The sequence below is a fragment of the Podospora pseudopauciseta genome, chromosome 4, assembly GCF_035222475.1.
Source record: "Podospora pseudopauciseta strain CBS 411.78 chromosome 4, whole genome shotgun sequence".
Classification (NCBI taxonomy): domain Eukaryota; kingdom Fungi; phylum Ascomycota; class Sordariomycetes; order Sordariales; family Podosporaceae; genus Podospora; species Podospora pseudopauciseta.
Genome location: NC_085894.1, coordinates 1,940,575 through 1,956,138, shown reverse-complemented (window position 1 = coordinate 1,956,138; position 15,564 = coordinate 1,940,575). Strand labels below are relative to the sequence as shown.

At 52.2% G+C, this 15,564-nt stretch overlaps 2 protein-coding genes and 1 non-coding gene across 3 annotated transcripts; 1 reads left to right on the top strand and 2 right to left on the bottom strand.

Moving 5' to 3' along the window:
• Positions 1–222: 222 nt before the first annotated feature.
• QC763_403380 (uncharacterized protein) lies at positions 223–3,722 on the top strand (the record flags this gene model as incomplete). Its single annotated transcript, XM_062911969.1, has 2 exons — positions 223–1,873; positions 1,934–3,722. Exons 1-2 carry the CDS (start codon positions 1,413–1,415, stop codon positions 3,720–3,722), a joined length of 2,250 nt encoding a protein of 749 aa, XP_062765720.1. The 5' UTR covers positions 223–1,412.
• Positions 3,723–4,195: 473 nt separating this feature from the next.
• On the bottom strand, positions 4,196–4,277 carry QC763_0065730. Its single transcript has one exon. It is a non-coding gene; the product is annotated as a tRNA-Ser (tRNA).
• Positions 4,278–11,299: 7,022 nt separating this feature from the next.
• Positions 11,300–14,856, bottom strand: QC763_403390 (uncharacterized protein; the record flags this gene model as incomplete). The annotated part of the gene is made up of 3 exons (XM_062911970.1): positions 12,684–14,856; positions 11,703–12,431; positions 11,300–11,512 (listed from the first exon to the last, which is right to left on the bottom strand). Exons 1-3 carry the CDS (start codon positions 12,981–12,983, stop codon positions 11,300–11,302), a joined length of 1,242 nt encoding a protein of 413 aa, XP_062765719.1. The 5' UTR covers positions 12,984–14,856.
• Positions 14,857–15,564: the final 708 nt, after the last annotated feature.

Genomic DNA, 15,564 nt, shown 5'->3' with positions numbered 1-15,564 from the left:
AGTAGACCTTTTGCTCGGCTAGGTCCGTTGTCTCGACATCGTCATTGTCGGCAAGGTGACTGGCGGCATATTGGCTCAGGAAAAGCTCAACAATTGAAAGTGCTCAAAACCGAGCACGAGAAAGGCGCTCTTAGTGCTATCTCACCCGTGTGACTCGGACGGCGTGTGTCATGCCAGTTATGCCCTCATTGAGCGTGAACCGAGATAAACGTATCCTCGCTCGCCAAGGAGCTCAAGGCAGTAGCTTTCTCGACAACTTGGAGATCCCGTGGACAAACTTTGCTCTTTTTATTTACTGTCCAACAAGAAGGCAAAACACACCGACAAGCCGCTTTCTGACCTCGACAGGGATCAGGAAGTATACGATCGGATCCGATGCACCCGGCCCCCCGCATGAACCGCAACACCTGCAACTGCGAGATCTGACCTCATGTCATCTCATCACCATCGCTATATGCCGGCACCCGCCGGTCAAGAGCGCTCAGACGACAGCTCCACTCCAAGATGACATCCACACAAGTGGTTCACTTGCAAACCTGCGAGAGAATGCACAAATATTGAAGATGCATATGCGGCCAGTAGATGGCCTGGGATCATGACAGCTCCTATCAACGTCGCGATGTCATCAGTCGCAGCTTCTCGATATTCAGTCTGTCAGGGCGAAGATATCGACACCAGTGACAGACCTGGCTGTCACCTGTGCATAGCAATAGATCGGATGTCTAGGTCAACCACCCCTGGCCATCCCATCTATCGACCACCACCCCTTGATCTCATCCATACAGCAGCGGCTCGAACCCCAGCATTAATAGGCTTTCCCGTTCATCAAGCTTCCAGAAGCTTTCGAGGCTTCGGATGCCGGTCAGAGCCTGACCACAAGAAGGCTGGTTCAGTGCCATCCAAGGCTCCCACTGGCTGCTCCGACCACGAATCTGTGGTACCAGATCACTGTGGCTCCGCGATCGCCCTCACACATCATGCCTTGGCTACCCAGCTTCAGTTGCACGTCGTTCTTGAGGTTCGGTCGACAGCTTGGCGTCATTTCGGATCAAGGAAGCAGCAGTCTCTTCCCATCTTTTTCTATCGTTCTGAGATCGACACCTGATGCGGAGTGCAGAGTGCAAGGCACCATCACGACGGTTCCGCTACCGTGGGAAACACCTATCCTCCACGCCATATCCCCCACATTCCCCGGAATGTTCCTATTTTCTCTTTCGCCCTATCTCATCAAGTCGATCTATCTCGTTCTCCCCACACGAGGCTTGATGTCTGTTCATTGCGTTTCTTTCTGACCACAGTCGATATCTATCCAGGCCGGCACTGACCAGCAAGGCTTCCACTCTTTTTCATTTCCTTCTAGCTTCTAGGAGCTTCACCTCTTCAGCACAAGGTACTCGGGCCCATAATGCCATATGTTGATGTTGAAAACCTTGGGCAGCCTCGTCCTGGGACTCACAACTGCGACGCTTGGGAATACTCAACGGCTTTCAGGTCCCTCATCTAAGCTAGTTCTTGGTGATATACGAAATAAAGCACACAATTTGGTAGATGGCGAGACAAAGCATCAAAGGGCTATGGGGAGAATTGGGCAATTGGGAGACAGTTACACGAGGCCAGCGGATATTTCTAGGTCCCTCAGCGAGAAAACTACAGAATCTTCATCAAGACGACCAAGGAGAAGGAGACAAAACACAAAAGATACAACAGATGATGCCGATTCGACACGGGCTGTGTGTCAAGGCAAAAATGGCACAACAATCGACTGCCTGGAAGAGATTGGATGCTGCATGTTGCCGACTGGAGAAGCAGCATGCTGTTCAGCGGCCGGTGTCACATGTGACGAGAGTGACTGTGTTCAGACAACTGCTTCGATGTAAGTTACTTTCCGCAACTAATATCCAGGCTGGCAGTTGAAGACTAACAACGACAGCAGACCGCTGCCGGCAGCATCCAGTTTGGCCATTATCACCGTCACACAAACCATCACCAGCACGGTCACCTCCTTTGCAGAGACCAGACTTGCTATTACTACCAGCACCCAGCTTCTCACTTTTATTAATCCAACACAGCGTACAGCTACTTCGACGGTTATTGTAACGTCTTTCGTAAGGAGGGCAAAACGAACCTTTGGAAGCCCTGTTGAGATCACGCCAGTTCAAACGCGTCTTGTCCTGGCGCCCACTAGCAGTCCGGAACCCCGTACAACCCCGATATCGAGCAGAGAGTATATGGGAGGCAGAGCTGCGGTCGGGAAACGGCAAGAGGCAACGCTCACTTCCACGGTTGTGATCAGAACGACGGTCTTTGTTCCTGGTGTCACGACAAGAACACTCACCAATATCGTTTTCTCAACCACGCTGGCGGCTCCTAACGCAGTTACCACAGTCTTCGTCACCACAACCGTCTTTAGACCTTTGTCCTCGAGCACAACTACCGTACCGGAGGCTACAGTACCGATGGACCAGTCCCCAATAGAACCCACACCCTCCTCAACGACCGGTTCCGAGTCAGCTACTTCTCTCACACCAACAGACTCAACAGAGACCACAAACCCAACAGAGCCCACGGAACCACTCCCCACCGATTCTCCGGCTCTAAGTTCAGCCACCCCCTCTTCCCCGGCGCCAACCACTTTGGCATCTTTTACTGATGTCACCACCACCACCACCATCACAACCTTCCCGTCATCAGAAACCACCACCACTTCCGTGATGGAACCAACAGGAATGGAAACAATGTCCCTCTCCCCTACTCCCACAGCGGGCCCCAACACCCCCCTCACACCCCAACAACCAACCCTCACCCCCGCCCAAATAGCCGCTCTAGTCCTAGGCATCATCCTCGCCCTCTTGCTATTCATAGCCCTCGCGTTCATCCTCCGCCGTCTGGTCATCAAAAGAAGACAAGCCCAAGCAAAGATCCGGCAGCATCTCTCCCCTTCCCCTCCGCCCCTCATGTCTGGCGGGAGGCCATCAGCACCGGCACCCACAGTCCCAACCGGCCCCTCCTCCAACAGCTCCTACAGCGGGTTGACAGGCGAAGGGGAAGTCAGAATCGTCATCCGCCCCGCACCCAAAAGAAGAACGCAATCGAGCGGGATTGGGTATGGGCAGGGGATGGTGTGGCCTTTGCCGCCTGGGAGATTGTCCGCTAAGTCGGGGGAAGGGGGGGGGGAGTATTCTATTTTTGTGGATTCCCCTTCGGAAAGGGGAAGGGAGAAGGAGGGGGAGTGGAGTATTGCTTCTGAGAGGGGGAGTTTGGGGGATGATAATGGGCAGCAAAGGGGGGAGAGTATGTTGAGTGGGGCTGCTAGTTCGGGGTATGGGTATGGGTATGGGTATGGGTATGGGGGGTATGGGAGTGTGAGGGGGGAGTCGTACCCTGGGTTGGGGACGCTGTTGACGCCGCCGCCGCCGCCGTTGAGGTTGGCGGAGAGGAGGGAGATGGAATTGGAGAGGGAGCGGGAGGTTAGGGGGTTTAGGACGGGTTTGTTGGGGGGGCGGGATACGGATGAGAGCGCGGGGGAGGGGGGTAGTGGGAAGGGGAAGAGGCCTGTGACGAGGGGGACGGAGGATAGTGGGTTTAGGGGGGATGAGAGTGGGAATGGGGGGAGTAGCAATGATAGTCCTGAGTCGAAGAAGAGTGGGCAGAGTGGAAATGGAGGAGGCCGAGGGGGCACGCTGGGGAAGAAGGGAAGCTTTGGGGTGGGAAAGGCTTGGTGACGGTTATACGGCCCTGCTAGGGGGTAGTAGGGCCAGTGTTGGAAGAGAATTGGGCGGGTTTAGGGGGTCCAGCTGGCTGTTGACTGAACCTGCTGGCACGGGGGGGCTGATGGTTGTCATGGATCTACATACATACCCAGGGGAAAGTGGCTTCTGGGGAAAGGAAGCAGGTATGAAATGGAAGCATTGTTGGATAATTCTGGGCTTCAGAAATAATGGAACATCAACTTGGAGAGAACAGCTCCAAGGTCAGGGGTCTGGAGTGTGTATAGAAAGTGGTGCAGCTGTGTGCTCAGGTGCGCAAATAGATACCCCTCATACCCGGGTGGAAGAGATGAAGAACACGAGCGTTTAGATACCGTTGGCTATGGAAAGCAGTGCAGATTTCTGCTTCGAGCAAAAGAAGTGTATCATCCGGGTGCATAGTCCCAACATAATTCCCATCTCCGACATCCATTTCTACCAAGTTCAAAGGCGTGGTGGCGGAGTGGTCTAACGCGCAAGACTAGAAATCTTGTTCCTTCGGGAGCGTCTGTTCGAATCAGGCCCACGTCGAGTGACATTCCATTTTTGTCTCGTTTGGTTGTGTGGTGGAGTGAGGTTTTTTTTTTTGTTTATCGCTCATGATAGTGTCAGAATAGCCAATGAGGCCCACTATTGAGGAATTAATATCTTGGCAGTAGGATCTGAGCTGCCTGGGTCGGTTTTATAGAGGCACCTGGGCAACTCTCCCACGTATAATACTATAATTGACACTTTTGACGACCCCATTACCTGATTTGATAGATGGCAGGGGCTGAGATAATGGTGATAACACCATCGCTATCCGTACCTAGCTCGCTTCACTCATATCTTGAACAGCGGTTTTGTAACAGTAGAGTTTGTTGGTATTTCTGGATTCGACAGCGTATCTCTCATTGCACCGAATCATCTAGCTCTTTGTCTGTTGTCACGATGTAGTAGTAGATAACTCCCCCTGTACCACTCAGGGGCGAGGACATGGAACGGACAAAAGCAAGGGTTAGGGTCCTGGGCTACTCCGGTTAGCTGCGGGGTTTGGCGATCTCCGTTGCATGCTGCACGTCTGCCCCTCCCCCGCGATCAAGACCCAACCCCGCCCTCCATGATCTTGAAGTTTTATTACTCGCCAAACGCGTCTATTCCTTGCCGAACTTGATCAGAATCAGGACTTTTTCGATCGGAAATTAAAGCGAAGGGTTCGTTTTATTTGACGTAATAAATCTCCTGACTGGGCAGCGAAATCAATCCAGGTGTGGGGAGATGGAGTGTTTGGACAGGGTAACCTCACGACGTCATGCAGCAAGCGCCGGACGAACTGTTGCATGCCCAGAAGAGCCGTTAAGAGATGCCCAGTGTTTGCCATCAGCTGAACAGTTATGGTGGCTTCGAGGTTAGGCTCTGAGCGAGGTGCTGGGCAGCAGTAGAAGAAGTACGATTTTGTGAGCTTGGGGTGAGGCGCCTGAACTTTCCTACCTACCTTGCCTGCGGGACACTGCATGCAGTTCGTGGTTCATGAATCTAAATTTCTGGCAAGTTCCCGCTGAGCACGGCATATCACATCGGCCCTCGATCCGGTCAGTCTGCAATATCATCGGCCATCAGCTGCAACGTGAGAATGAGACAAGTGCTGCCGGCATCCGTTGAGAACTCTCTCGGTGCTCGGTCTGCTGGTGAATCCGGCAGCAAAAGGAGTGAAGGCCGAGGGAATTATTAGGAGGCAGGTCAGCATCGTAACCGAGACATCCGCCAGAAGCGGTAAAGAGGCAACATATTATCATCTTTCTGTGGAGGTCAACCCCAAAGAGGACAGCACCGTGTGTGAAAAACAGTACGCTGCCATACATTCACGATGGGGGAATACTTTCCTTTTCTCCAACCAGAGTACGGGAGTTGGACGTCCGCGCACGCCTTCACCTTGGAGAGAGGAGGGGGAATGTTGGAAGGGGGGGGTGTACATACTGACCCCTCCTTCAACGATCGCGCTTCCATTGCAACGCTGCTACTGCACTGCACCTAGCCCAACAGCAGCACCTGGTAAGCCTGTGGTTGAGGAGACACCGTCATACTGACTAAACCCAGATCTTGTGTCTCTCCCACACCTAAAAATACATAAGCAGGCTAGTTTCTCTGCACAATTCCTGACATGCAGTCTTGAAGGCATGCTCGTGGATAGGTTGCCTAGAGTTGTGTGTGGCTGTTTTTCCCTTCTAGAAGGGTTATGTAAGTGCGAGCACGAGATGGCGGTGCTGGGACTGCGATGTTCCAAGTTTCGGGTTTCATCGTGTGGGTGTGAAGAGGGAAGGAAGCCTGGAGATGGGATGATTCAGCAAACTTGAACTTCACCTTTCCCCAGGTTACCTTGAAGATATTGTCAATCATCTGTGAGGTGAATAACACCGTAGACATGGCAAGGGAGCGTAGCATGACAACCCCCAAATCTGGATCTCACAAGAGTCACCATCACCAACATCCCTTCACCTCACTGGCAACATAGACGCGCACGCATCATCACCAACCCAATCTATCACCCACCCTAAAATACCCAGGAATGGAAAGAGAAGTTTTTCGCGCAACAGCAAAAAAAGAATGGTGTGAACACCCATCACGGCGAATCACAGGCAGATCACAGTCACACGGCCTCACTGATTGGCTCTGTTCCACGAGGGTGCAGCAAAGTTGGATATGCACGACATTTTTGGCGGCACTAATCTGGGGCGATGCTGAGGGTTTTGGTTCAACGTTAGCCGCCCGCTGAGCACACACTGTCAGCAAGCACTATGTGTGTGGGTGTGGTGCGTAGGTAGCTCTTGCACCAAACATGGGCGGTTGAGGTGATGATCATAGGGATGAGATTATCACAAGGCTGAGATTGTGCGATAGTGCTTGTGGTGAACTTTGGGTATGTTCGGTGAGTCAACTTGGGCGCTTTACACTTTGGCGACGGATTCCAGAAGGCTGTGTGAGATGGTGCAAAGTTGGTATGAGAGGATGTCTTGGGGTCGAAGGGTGACGCCGTGAAGGAGGACACCAGAGCTTGAATATGGTAAAATGTGTGCACATCGGATAGGATCGCGGTGCAGTATTGATTGTCAGATGCTTCTGATGAAGCTTGGAGTCCGTCCAGATAGGTAGGTCAGGCAAGGTAGGATGAAGAGGCTCTGCTGAGGCTACTTCTGCCCCATGAGCAAACCCGCACATCTCACGGACCAGGACTGCCGTCAATATTTACCTGCTTCCAGCAGATGAGGGGTCGTAGCTAGCCTTCAGCTCATCTTTTGTTTCTCTAGTCTAGGTACCTCGGTTCTCGAACATTACTTGACCCGGAGTGCAGACAATCACCTCAACGTTATACTTCAGCTGGACCCCAAGCAGCACCTTCCATGGGGAAGCAGAATCCCATCTGCAGCTCTACACTCAGGTATCTCAGCCACAATCTGATATCTGATCCTCACATCCATCAAGAAACATGAAACAATCTCCCAAAGACTCACCTAACGCCACTACCGATCCCATAAGGCTGAAGCTGAAACTTTCCCTTCTGCTCAGCCTCGATCCCCCAAACCTCCCCCAAACGCCCCATATTCATCAGTGGAAGCCACCTGCGGGCCATCCCATGGATTCACCAGGCCAGATAATGCACCTTCCCAATTGTTTCCTTTCCCCCTCCCACGGGACAGTCGGCAGCCACATCCTCAGACCAGGTGGTGTGTGCATGTGAGAGGCCACGGATGCAGGTCGACACACGGCTGAAGAGCGTAACCGGACAGAGAAAGGAAGGCTTCCAATGCAACCCCTTTCAACGTGCAATCCCACCCAGCCACGCCAGGCCACAGTGATGGAAGGGCTGCCAACTCGTCTTTACCCGAATAACCCCAACCGAAGCCGGAGCGAGCATCAATGGCACTCTGCTCGGAAGGCTTGGGGTCTTCCCGTCTCTAGTTTCCAGCCAAAACTCCAGAAGATGGAGGACAGGAAAGGCATCATACCCAAACAGAAGATGAAAGCCAACCAATATAACACTTACCACCCCCAACACCATCAAGAATACAAGGCTCTGGCCCAAACATACCTACCACGAGGGCAAACCTGCACCCCCAAAACCCACCGAGAATTGGATAATCATGGTAGGTAGGGTAGTATGGCACCACCAATATAACCACTGGCATATATAGTCCCCCCAGCGTTACCTTTTCTGAGCCGCCGTCCGCGTCCACCCTAAGACCGAGCAAAGCATGAGGCGTGGGTGTGCGCCTAACTTTTCCATCTTCTCACGCGACACAACATGCTGTGCCTGTGGGCAACAACCACTGGCTGGTAGCACACTGTCGCAGCCTTGCTTTCGTTCACCATTCATCCAATCCATCGTGCCAGAACCACTACGGCTCAACAGTCAAAACATCATCATCCAAGGCAGCTGCGTTAAACCCAAAATCCCTTGGTCCCAAGTCTGCGCCAGAAAGTATATAGTACCAAGCACCGTCATCATTGGCCCTTTCCTCACCAGCGAGAGTGGTACAAACAACCACCCCCGCGCCCCAAAATAGGGGTCTGGGAAAATCTGACCTGCTGTAGTAGCACACACAACTTCCGCCGCCGCTGGGAAAGAACGTGGTAAAGATGCTGTGCCGCAGGGGCAGAGAGCGTGAGTGTGGTGAGCAAGATTGAGGCGCAGTCTTGTCGTTCACACCCGGAAAAGAGAAAGAAAGAAAGAAAGCCACACCACGAGGTTTTGCTGCAAGAGATGGATGCATGATTGGGATGGGACGGGACGGGGTTACCGATCACCGGCGTCATCCTTCTCGGGGTTGGAGCTGACGGGAGGGTTCGGTGATGTACATGTCCCAGCACCGAGCAGAAAATCCGGTGGAAATGTTTGACGCCGTCAAGGTGTGATAGTGATTGTTTGTTCAGGAAGGGCAGACAACTTTGCCCAACCCCCACTTCGCACTTTCACTCGGCCGGCGGCTGGAAGAGGCTGTGAAAGGTGAAGTTCGTTGGGTTGGTTGGGTTGGGCAGAGGGCAAACCCACTTGTAGGGCTGGATAAGTCCACCCACCACTCATTCATGCGGTGATGGAGTTGTGCAGTCTGAAGCCAGAGCCAAACCTTTTCTCAACGTCCAACGCCCGGATCACCATCTGCCCTCCTTTAACCTTACTTGCTGTGGCCCAAGCGCACACTGCTGCAGGGAGAGAGCCGGTCGGTCGCGATAGTTTCACCCCGGCAGATCTCTCATGAGATGTTTCAGTCCCATCACAGTCATCCGTAGCCCGAAAGAAAAGAACAAACATACGCCCCCCCAAACCGCGCCTCAAACCTAGGTAGGTAGCTACCATCTACCGGTTTTTATTCCTCCCAGATGTTTCAACTCTACACAGTGCACCTCGACGCATTGGGGGCTAGATCTTGACTTGTCCCTTTTACACGCCCAATACCTAGCTAGGTGTTCAGGTTAGAGGATCAGATAACAGGTTAATCCTTCTCCCATCCTTCACACGGGAAAGACTCATCGGCGTGGACAGACAATCCCAAACCCACCGACCTCTTTTTTTTTTTTTTTTTTTTTTTTTTTTTTTTTTTTTTTTTTCCCTCTCCCTCCAGCAAAATCGCAACCGCGTCCCGTCGCACGGGTTGGAATATTCCCCGAGAATCTGTCCGACTGCGCCTCCCAAAGAAGGTCAGATCAGGAGTCACCAATGAGAGACCAATGTCGTAAACTTCGTAAAAGAAACATGGGCAGGCAGGAAGGTGAGATGTTGTCGGCCGTGGTTTATACACGGATACTGGCTGTATAATGACACCCAACCTCCCGATGACCCGTCAATAACTGTGCGCTCGACTTTGTGCGACGAGTTGTGTCGTGTTGAGTTCGCAGCTTCTGTCGCTACCCGTGTCCAGGAACAGGAGGTGATCACATCATCGGGAGGTGACTTGCATATCGTGTTTGAGAGTTTTTCAGCTTGTGATAGATCGGCCTCTGGAGCTGATCAGAAGCAAAGATGTTTCTGCAATGTGCAAGGGAGAAAAGAGTTTCATCCAAAAAAAAAAAAAAAAAAAGGGAATCTCGGCTGGAAAAAAGAACGGAAGGAGGCGAACCGGTAAGATGGAAAAAAGGGCGGCCGATGCGGTCCGAATTCTTCTGTTCATCTGACCGGATGGAGAGAACGGACGGTCGTTCCTGCCATCGGATTGGTGATGCCCGCCTGGTGACATCCAAGAAGTTGTCGCACTGTGTTTTTGCCTTATGTCTCCAAGCATACCCCGTCACTGTCATTAAAGTTGGGGGTGGATTCCTTATTATGTTGACAAGTTCAGACGAACCGTCCAGGAAATAAAAGTTGGAACTGCCATCCTGACAGTGGAGGTCCCAAACTCCGCAATTGACATTTGACAGGTAGCCCTACTGATGGAGTCTTTTGTGAAAATTCTCGAAAAGCGGCATGTTCATCATGGATCCCTTGGATTAGTCCAGTTCCAATTCCAGCATCAAACTTTCATCTCATCTTCCAAAGCCAGGGGGAAAGGAAATTCATGTCATGAATCCAGATAATTGACATCCATCATCCCCTGCCACTTGGTAGTTACCAGGCAGACGTGTGTCCGACACAAGCCATCTGATTATTTCCCCTCAACCTCCCCTTTTTCCATGACATTTTGTGCGAGTGTGATGAACAAAAATCTGAGCGGCGCAAGTGAAATGTCAAAATATTGAGAGGCACAGACAAAGGAGATCCCGATGCCCTGGTGAGACTGGAACTTGCCGATAACACACTCGCATACGCGCACATACCACAGAGTGTTAGGGCTCGGATTTAGGGTTCCTTTTTATCCCCATTTTATTGGCACAATGTTTTCCAGCTGTGAGACATTACAAAATATTTTGTGATTTTTACCATGCTTTACATTTATGGGCGAAAATGAGGAATGTGGTGAGATTCCCAAGTAAAAAAAATGTTGAGGCACACAAATCACAAGAGGCGTCAAAAATTATTGTTCAATAAGTGAGAGAGGAAAACAAAATAGTTGAGCTGTGAACTAAAATCCATATTATATCTCAAAACGTCGAACCCGAAACATTTCCTTCTAATAATTGCTAGACCGCTATTCTATTTGACCCTCGCTGCTGTCGCCCTGCCAGATATCTTGTCACAACAAAAACAAAAAAATACTAAATAGAAAAAAATGGGTATATCCATCTCGTGGGAAAGAATAAAAAAAGATAAAGAAATGAAAGGAAATAGGGCGCGCGTAAAAAATTCGAGGCGCCCTTGATGACAGTGTAAATGATCGAGGCTTCTTGGACGCCCAGCGATGCCGACCACCCCAAACCAAAGAGACAAAAAACAAGACAACCATTACATGGCGACATACCGCCCCGCCCCACGCCAACAGACCTGATAGTTAAAAAAAAAAAAAAAATACCCTCCGAGATCCAAAGACCTGCCCCGTGATCCATCCAAGTAGAAAAAAACCAAAAAACCACCGGTACTTTTTGTTATCCGTGTCCCTCTCTCTCTTGTAAAAAGAACAAGTCGGCAGCTCTTCTGTTGCTGCTATTCAATAGTAGTAATAATAATAAATAATCATGTCCGATCCTGCCTCGTCTGCACATTGGGTATTGGGTATCGCTGTGGAAAGACCGGAAAAAGACGACAACACGACGCTAGGGGGAGTGATCCCCGCCCGTGTTTTATAAAGACCCCGGATGACCAAAAGAGTTGGAAAGAGACCTAATCGTACAACCTGGCTCCTATAAATCCTTTTCGGGTTCTGTTTGTTTTGGTGGTGTTGTTGTCATGGCGTGATAACCATGTGTGATGTGATGTGAAGTGATGTGATGTGATGTGTGTGTGTGTGTGTCTGTGTGTGCGTGTGTGTGTGTGATAGATAGTGTGTATGATGTGGGAGGGGAGCTGACGCGGGAGGAAGATGAGGAACCATGATGGCAATAATTTTACACGGTCGGGCTCCGGAGGATCTCCTCACAGTTGGTGTCGAAGCGCAGGTTCCAGAGGCGGACGGAATGCATAAAGCGCTCAGTCTTCTCTAGCTCACGCTCACGGCCGAAGAGGGTCTCGACAAACTCTACACCGGCATTCTTTCCGAGCTGGGGATCCTTCTTCTGGGTGGTCTTGACGCGAAGCATGGGGGCCTCGCACGCCTTGAGGAGCTTGCGGAGCTTGTCGGTGAGGCGGTCGCCGGCCTCGATGAAGTCCTCAACCATCTGCTTGTTCTCCAGGGCACGGATCTTGGGAACGGACTCCTCGGCACGCTTGATCTTTCCGGCCAGCTGGATCAGAAGGAGCCAAAGCTCTCCGGCCATGTCCGAGATGGGGGTGGAGGGTCCGTGGTGATAGACGGTCCAGTCATAAATCCACTTTCCAAGGGAGTTGGCATCGAAAACACTACCCAGCAGCATGATGGGCTCCTCAGTGGGATCCCAGTTCTTGAGAGAGTATCCGGGCGGGATCTTGTGCCGCTTGGCATCCGCCTCCGTGGCAGCACGGGCAGCAGGTGGTGGTGGTGGCTTCTTGTGGGGGTTGGCGGTGGGTCGGGCAGTCTGAGGTCTCTGAGGAACCGATGTTGAGCTGCGGCGAGCATGGCCGTTGATGGGAGCTGTACGGCGCTGTTCCTCAAAGCGCGGCGACGCGAACCCCGCCTCTCTCTCTCTGTCGAAAAAGGGACCGCCCTGTTTGTAGTAGTGGTAATCAGTTGCATGCCCTCTCCCAGCGTTGACAGTGAAGAAGTCCTTGTTGCGCTTCGACTTAGATGACCTCCCCGGCAGCAGGTAGGTGACACCATCGATCTCGATGAGCTCGTCCTCGTCCGACTCTCCATGCGCGTCCACGACCGGATAATAGGAAAAAGAGGTGCTGCGACGCTCCCTCCTGGGAGGCGATGCCGAGAAACTTGGCTTGCGTGAAGACCGCGATTGACTCACATTCACATTGGCAGTGGCGTACTGGCCTTCGCTATTGTACCGAGGCGAGAACGAGGGCGTCCGAGGACTGGGGAACTCGTGCCTGAATGAGGCGCCAGTGGTGCTCGGAGTGCGGAAGTGGGCGCGGGTGGCCGGTCTCTGGACCGGAGGAGGCCCATAGTAGCCGGGTCCCCGGGGTGATGGTGTCGGAGAAGGGCTGGGAAACTTGTTGTCGTCGTAGAAAAATTCCGCGGTGCGTGCGGACGCATAGGGTGAATAGCTAGCCATCGTCTCCGGCTCTTGTGATGTCCTTCGAGACATCAAATCCTAAAAAGAAAAACCTCTTTCTCTCTCTCTCTCAAATACCCCCTCGCCCGATGCCAAGGCTGTTGTTTTGAGTTGTTTCTGCTGGGTTTTGTCGTCGAATCCGTTTGCTGTGTTGGGCGCTGAAGGGACCAATTCACCTTGGTCTGTGGTCGGTAGGAAGAAGGGGGATGCACTGTCTTCTGATTTCTGACATATCAAGGGATCTGGCGAATGGTTTTATGCGCTGTCCTGATGGGAGCCACGGTCACCAAAGTTGCGAAGAACTCTGGTGGTTGCGAGAAGGAACTGGACGCTTCGTGGAGGTCCAGTGTTTGGCTGCTTTGTAATCGAGTGTCGGATCTCGAAGACTATGACTGGTGAATTATTTCATGAGAGGGTTTTTTTTTTTTGGCGAAGCCAAAGGTGCTAAAGCAGGACGAAGAGTTTTCGGGTGTGGGTGGCCTTTATAAAAATGGTGGGCAGTTCCACTCACGCACCAAAAAACAGGGGCAAGGTCTGTTCTCAGTGAACTTGCGAACTTTTTCGCTCGAGGGCTGGGGGCTGATGTGATGGTGGGGGCGTGTGCGTAACTGGGATGTGGCAGGGGAAATGTCTCAGGGGGCCGTCTATAACCACTCCTCCCCTGCCTGACCAGGATCGCAATGTATCCTGCCCAGTCCCAATTGAATTTTCCAACACTGTGTCTTTCTCCAGCGCAAGCATGGCCCGTCTTGCGGCCAATGGATTTCCGGATAGAGAGAGGAATTTCTCTGCTTCTCTTGCGTAACGCTCTCTGCGATGTTGAGATGAATCACGGGTGAATCACTCAACAAGAGTCTTCCATTTCTCTGACAGGTCCCAGGTCCTGGATTTGTGAAATTTGCGAATGGATTGCAAAACGGGAAGGCGTGTGATGCTCCCCTTCTAAGCGAAATTGGTCCACACAATGACTGGGAATATTTCAAGGTCTCTGTCCAACGTCGTGTCGAGCCCAGGCTTCATTTCAAATTCCCAACGGCCCGTGAAAATTTTCAAGAGGCGTCGACGCGGCTGTTCTGCCTGAGTGGTGTAAACGAGGCCGGAGGCGCAAGGGACAGGAAGGCTGGGAATCCGGAACAGCGGCTTGGGCCACCCTGGCCTATCTGACCACGAGAAATGTCGTGGCCTTGTGGACGAGGCTGCAAACAGAGTCGCTTAGCGCTTCGTATCAATTGCGTTTCGGGGTATATGTTGCCGCCGGATAATACTCCGTGCCTGCTGAGCTGTGAGCAATCTTGGGAGAGATGATTGTGAACCGTCGTCAGCAGATAGGTGCCTTCAACCATGTGTGATGGTGATGATCAGCGGCGGCGTTGGGCTTCATCATCGAGGAGGTGCAAGATGGGATGGGCACGTAGAGACAAAGAGTCATAGTTGACGGAGTGCTCGGAAGCAGGCGAGAGGCTTGATTATGAAGGCGCCAGTTCGGTGACGTTTGCTTGCCTTCTTTCGCCCCTCTAGTGTATGAATGATCCGCCATATTGGGATGGTGAAATGCGGGGTTGCATGTGTGAAGCTGTGACATGATGATGCACACAGCGGCACAAGCATAACCACCCAGATAACGTATGTAGGTCCAAGGTCCAGATGACCGTCATGTGGTTGCTGGCCACCACGTCCCTATCCCCAACCTGGATCCCGCAGATGGCCTGGCCGGAGATCATCGGAGCCCGCCAAGCGGGAACGGTTGTCAGCGTCGTCCGGCGCGGGGGGCCGATTGTTCGGCGCAGGAGTGCGGGCGTTTGTAGCTCACGTGTCCCAGATGCACCGACCTGCAGGCCCGTTTGAGGTGGGGGAGATCTGGCGGGACTTGCATGCGGCCGCCTCGAGGGCCAATCATGATTTTCCATGGAATATTCCACCCCTCCACTTGCCTTCTTTTTAAATCATGGAATTTCTAGTCTTTGGACATCTCCTTCGATATCCCATCCACACGTTTCTCTTTTTCGGCCACCATCCACCGCTTCATATCGACTGTTGTGCGATGTTCAGCAAAATTCCAGCATCTTAAACGGAAAATTAACGTGCGACCTCGTGTACGAAGACGATCTGGAGCACGAGCTTTTCTGTCCTCACAAACAACACCAACCGCCAATCATTCTTGATTCTGCCGGTACCGAGACCATATCGCCTGAATAGAAACACTGTCACAAATCCAAGCAGCTCTGCCGTGTGTGCGTCGGAGGACGAGCGGACGGACGGCCTGGAAGATACCCATGGCATACGACCAGACTGCCCAAAAGGCTAGCAAACATTTACAATATCGCTGCCGCACCTCGCCTATCACGGTTTTTCTCAACAAGACAGCAGCTTACCCAAGCCTTCGGCACGGCATCCCTTTGATCCCACTTGATGACACATCTCCGCTCACCGTGTCCTTCGCCAAAAGCACCCCGGAGCATCCACGGTGAGGACACAGTATCACGGCACGGTCAAGCACAGCCGCGGGTCAATCCGTCAAATCAAGAAGCCCTGCCCATCATGCACGAAGCAACACACCATCACACGGCCTTGGTATCCTAGCGCCGTCAATGGAGCGCACACCTCCCTTCACCTT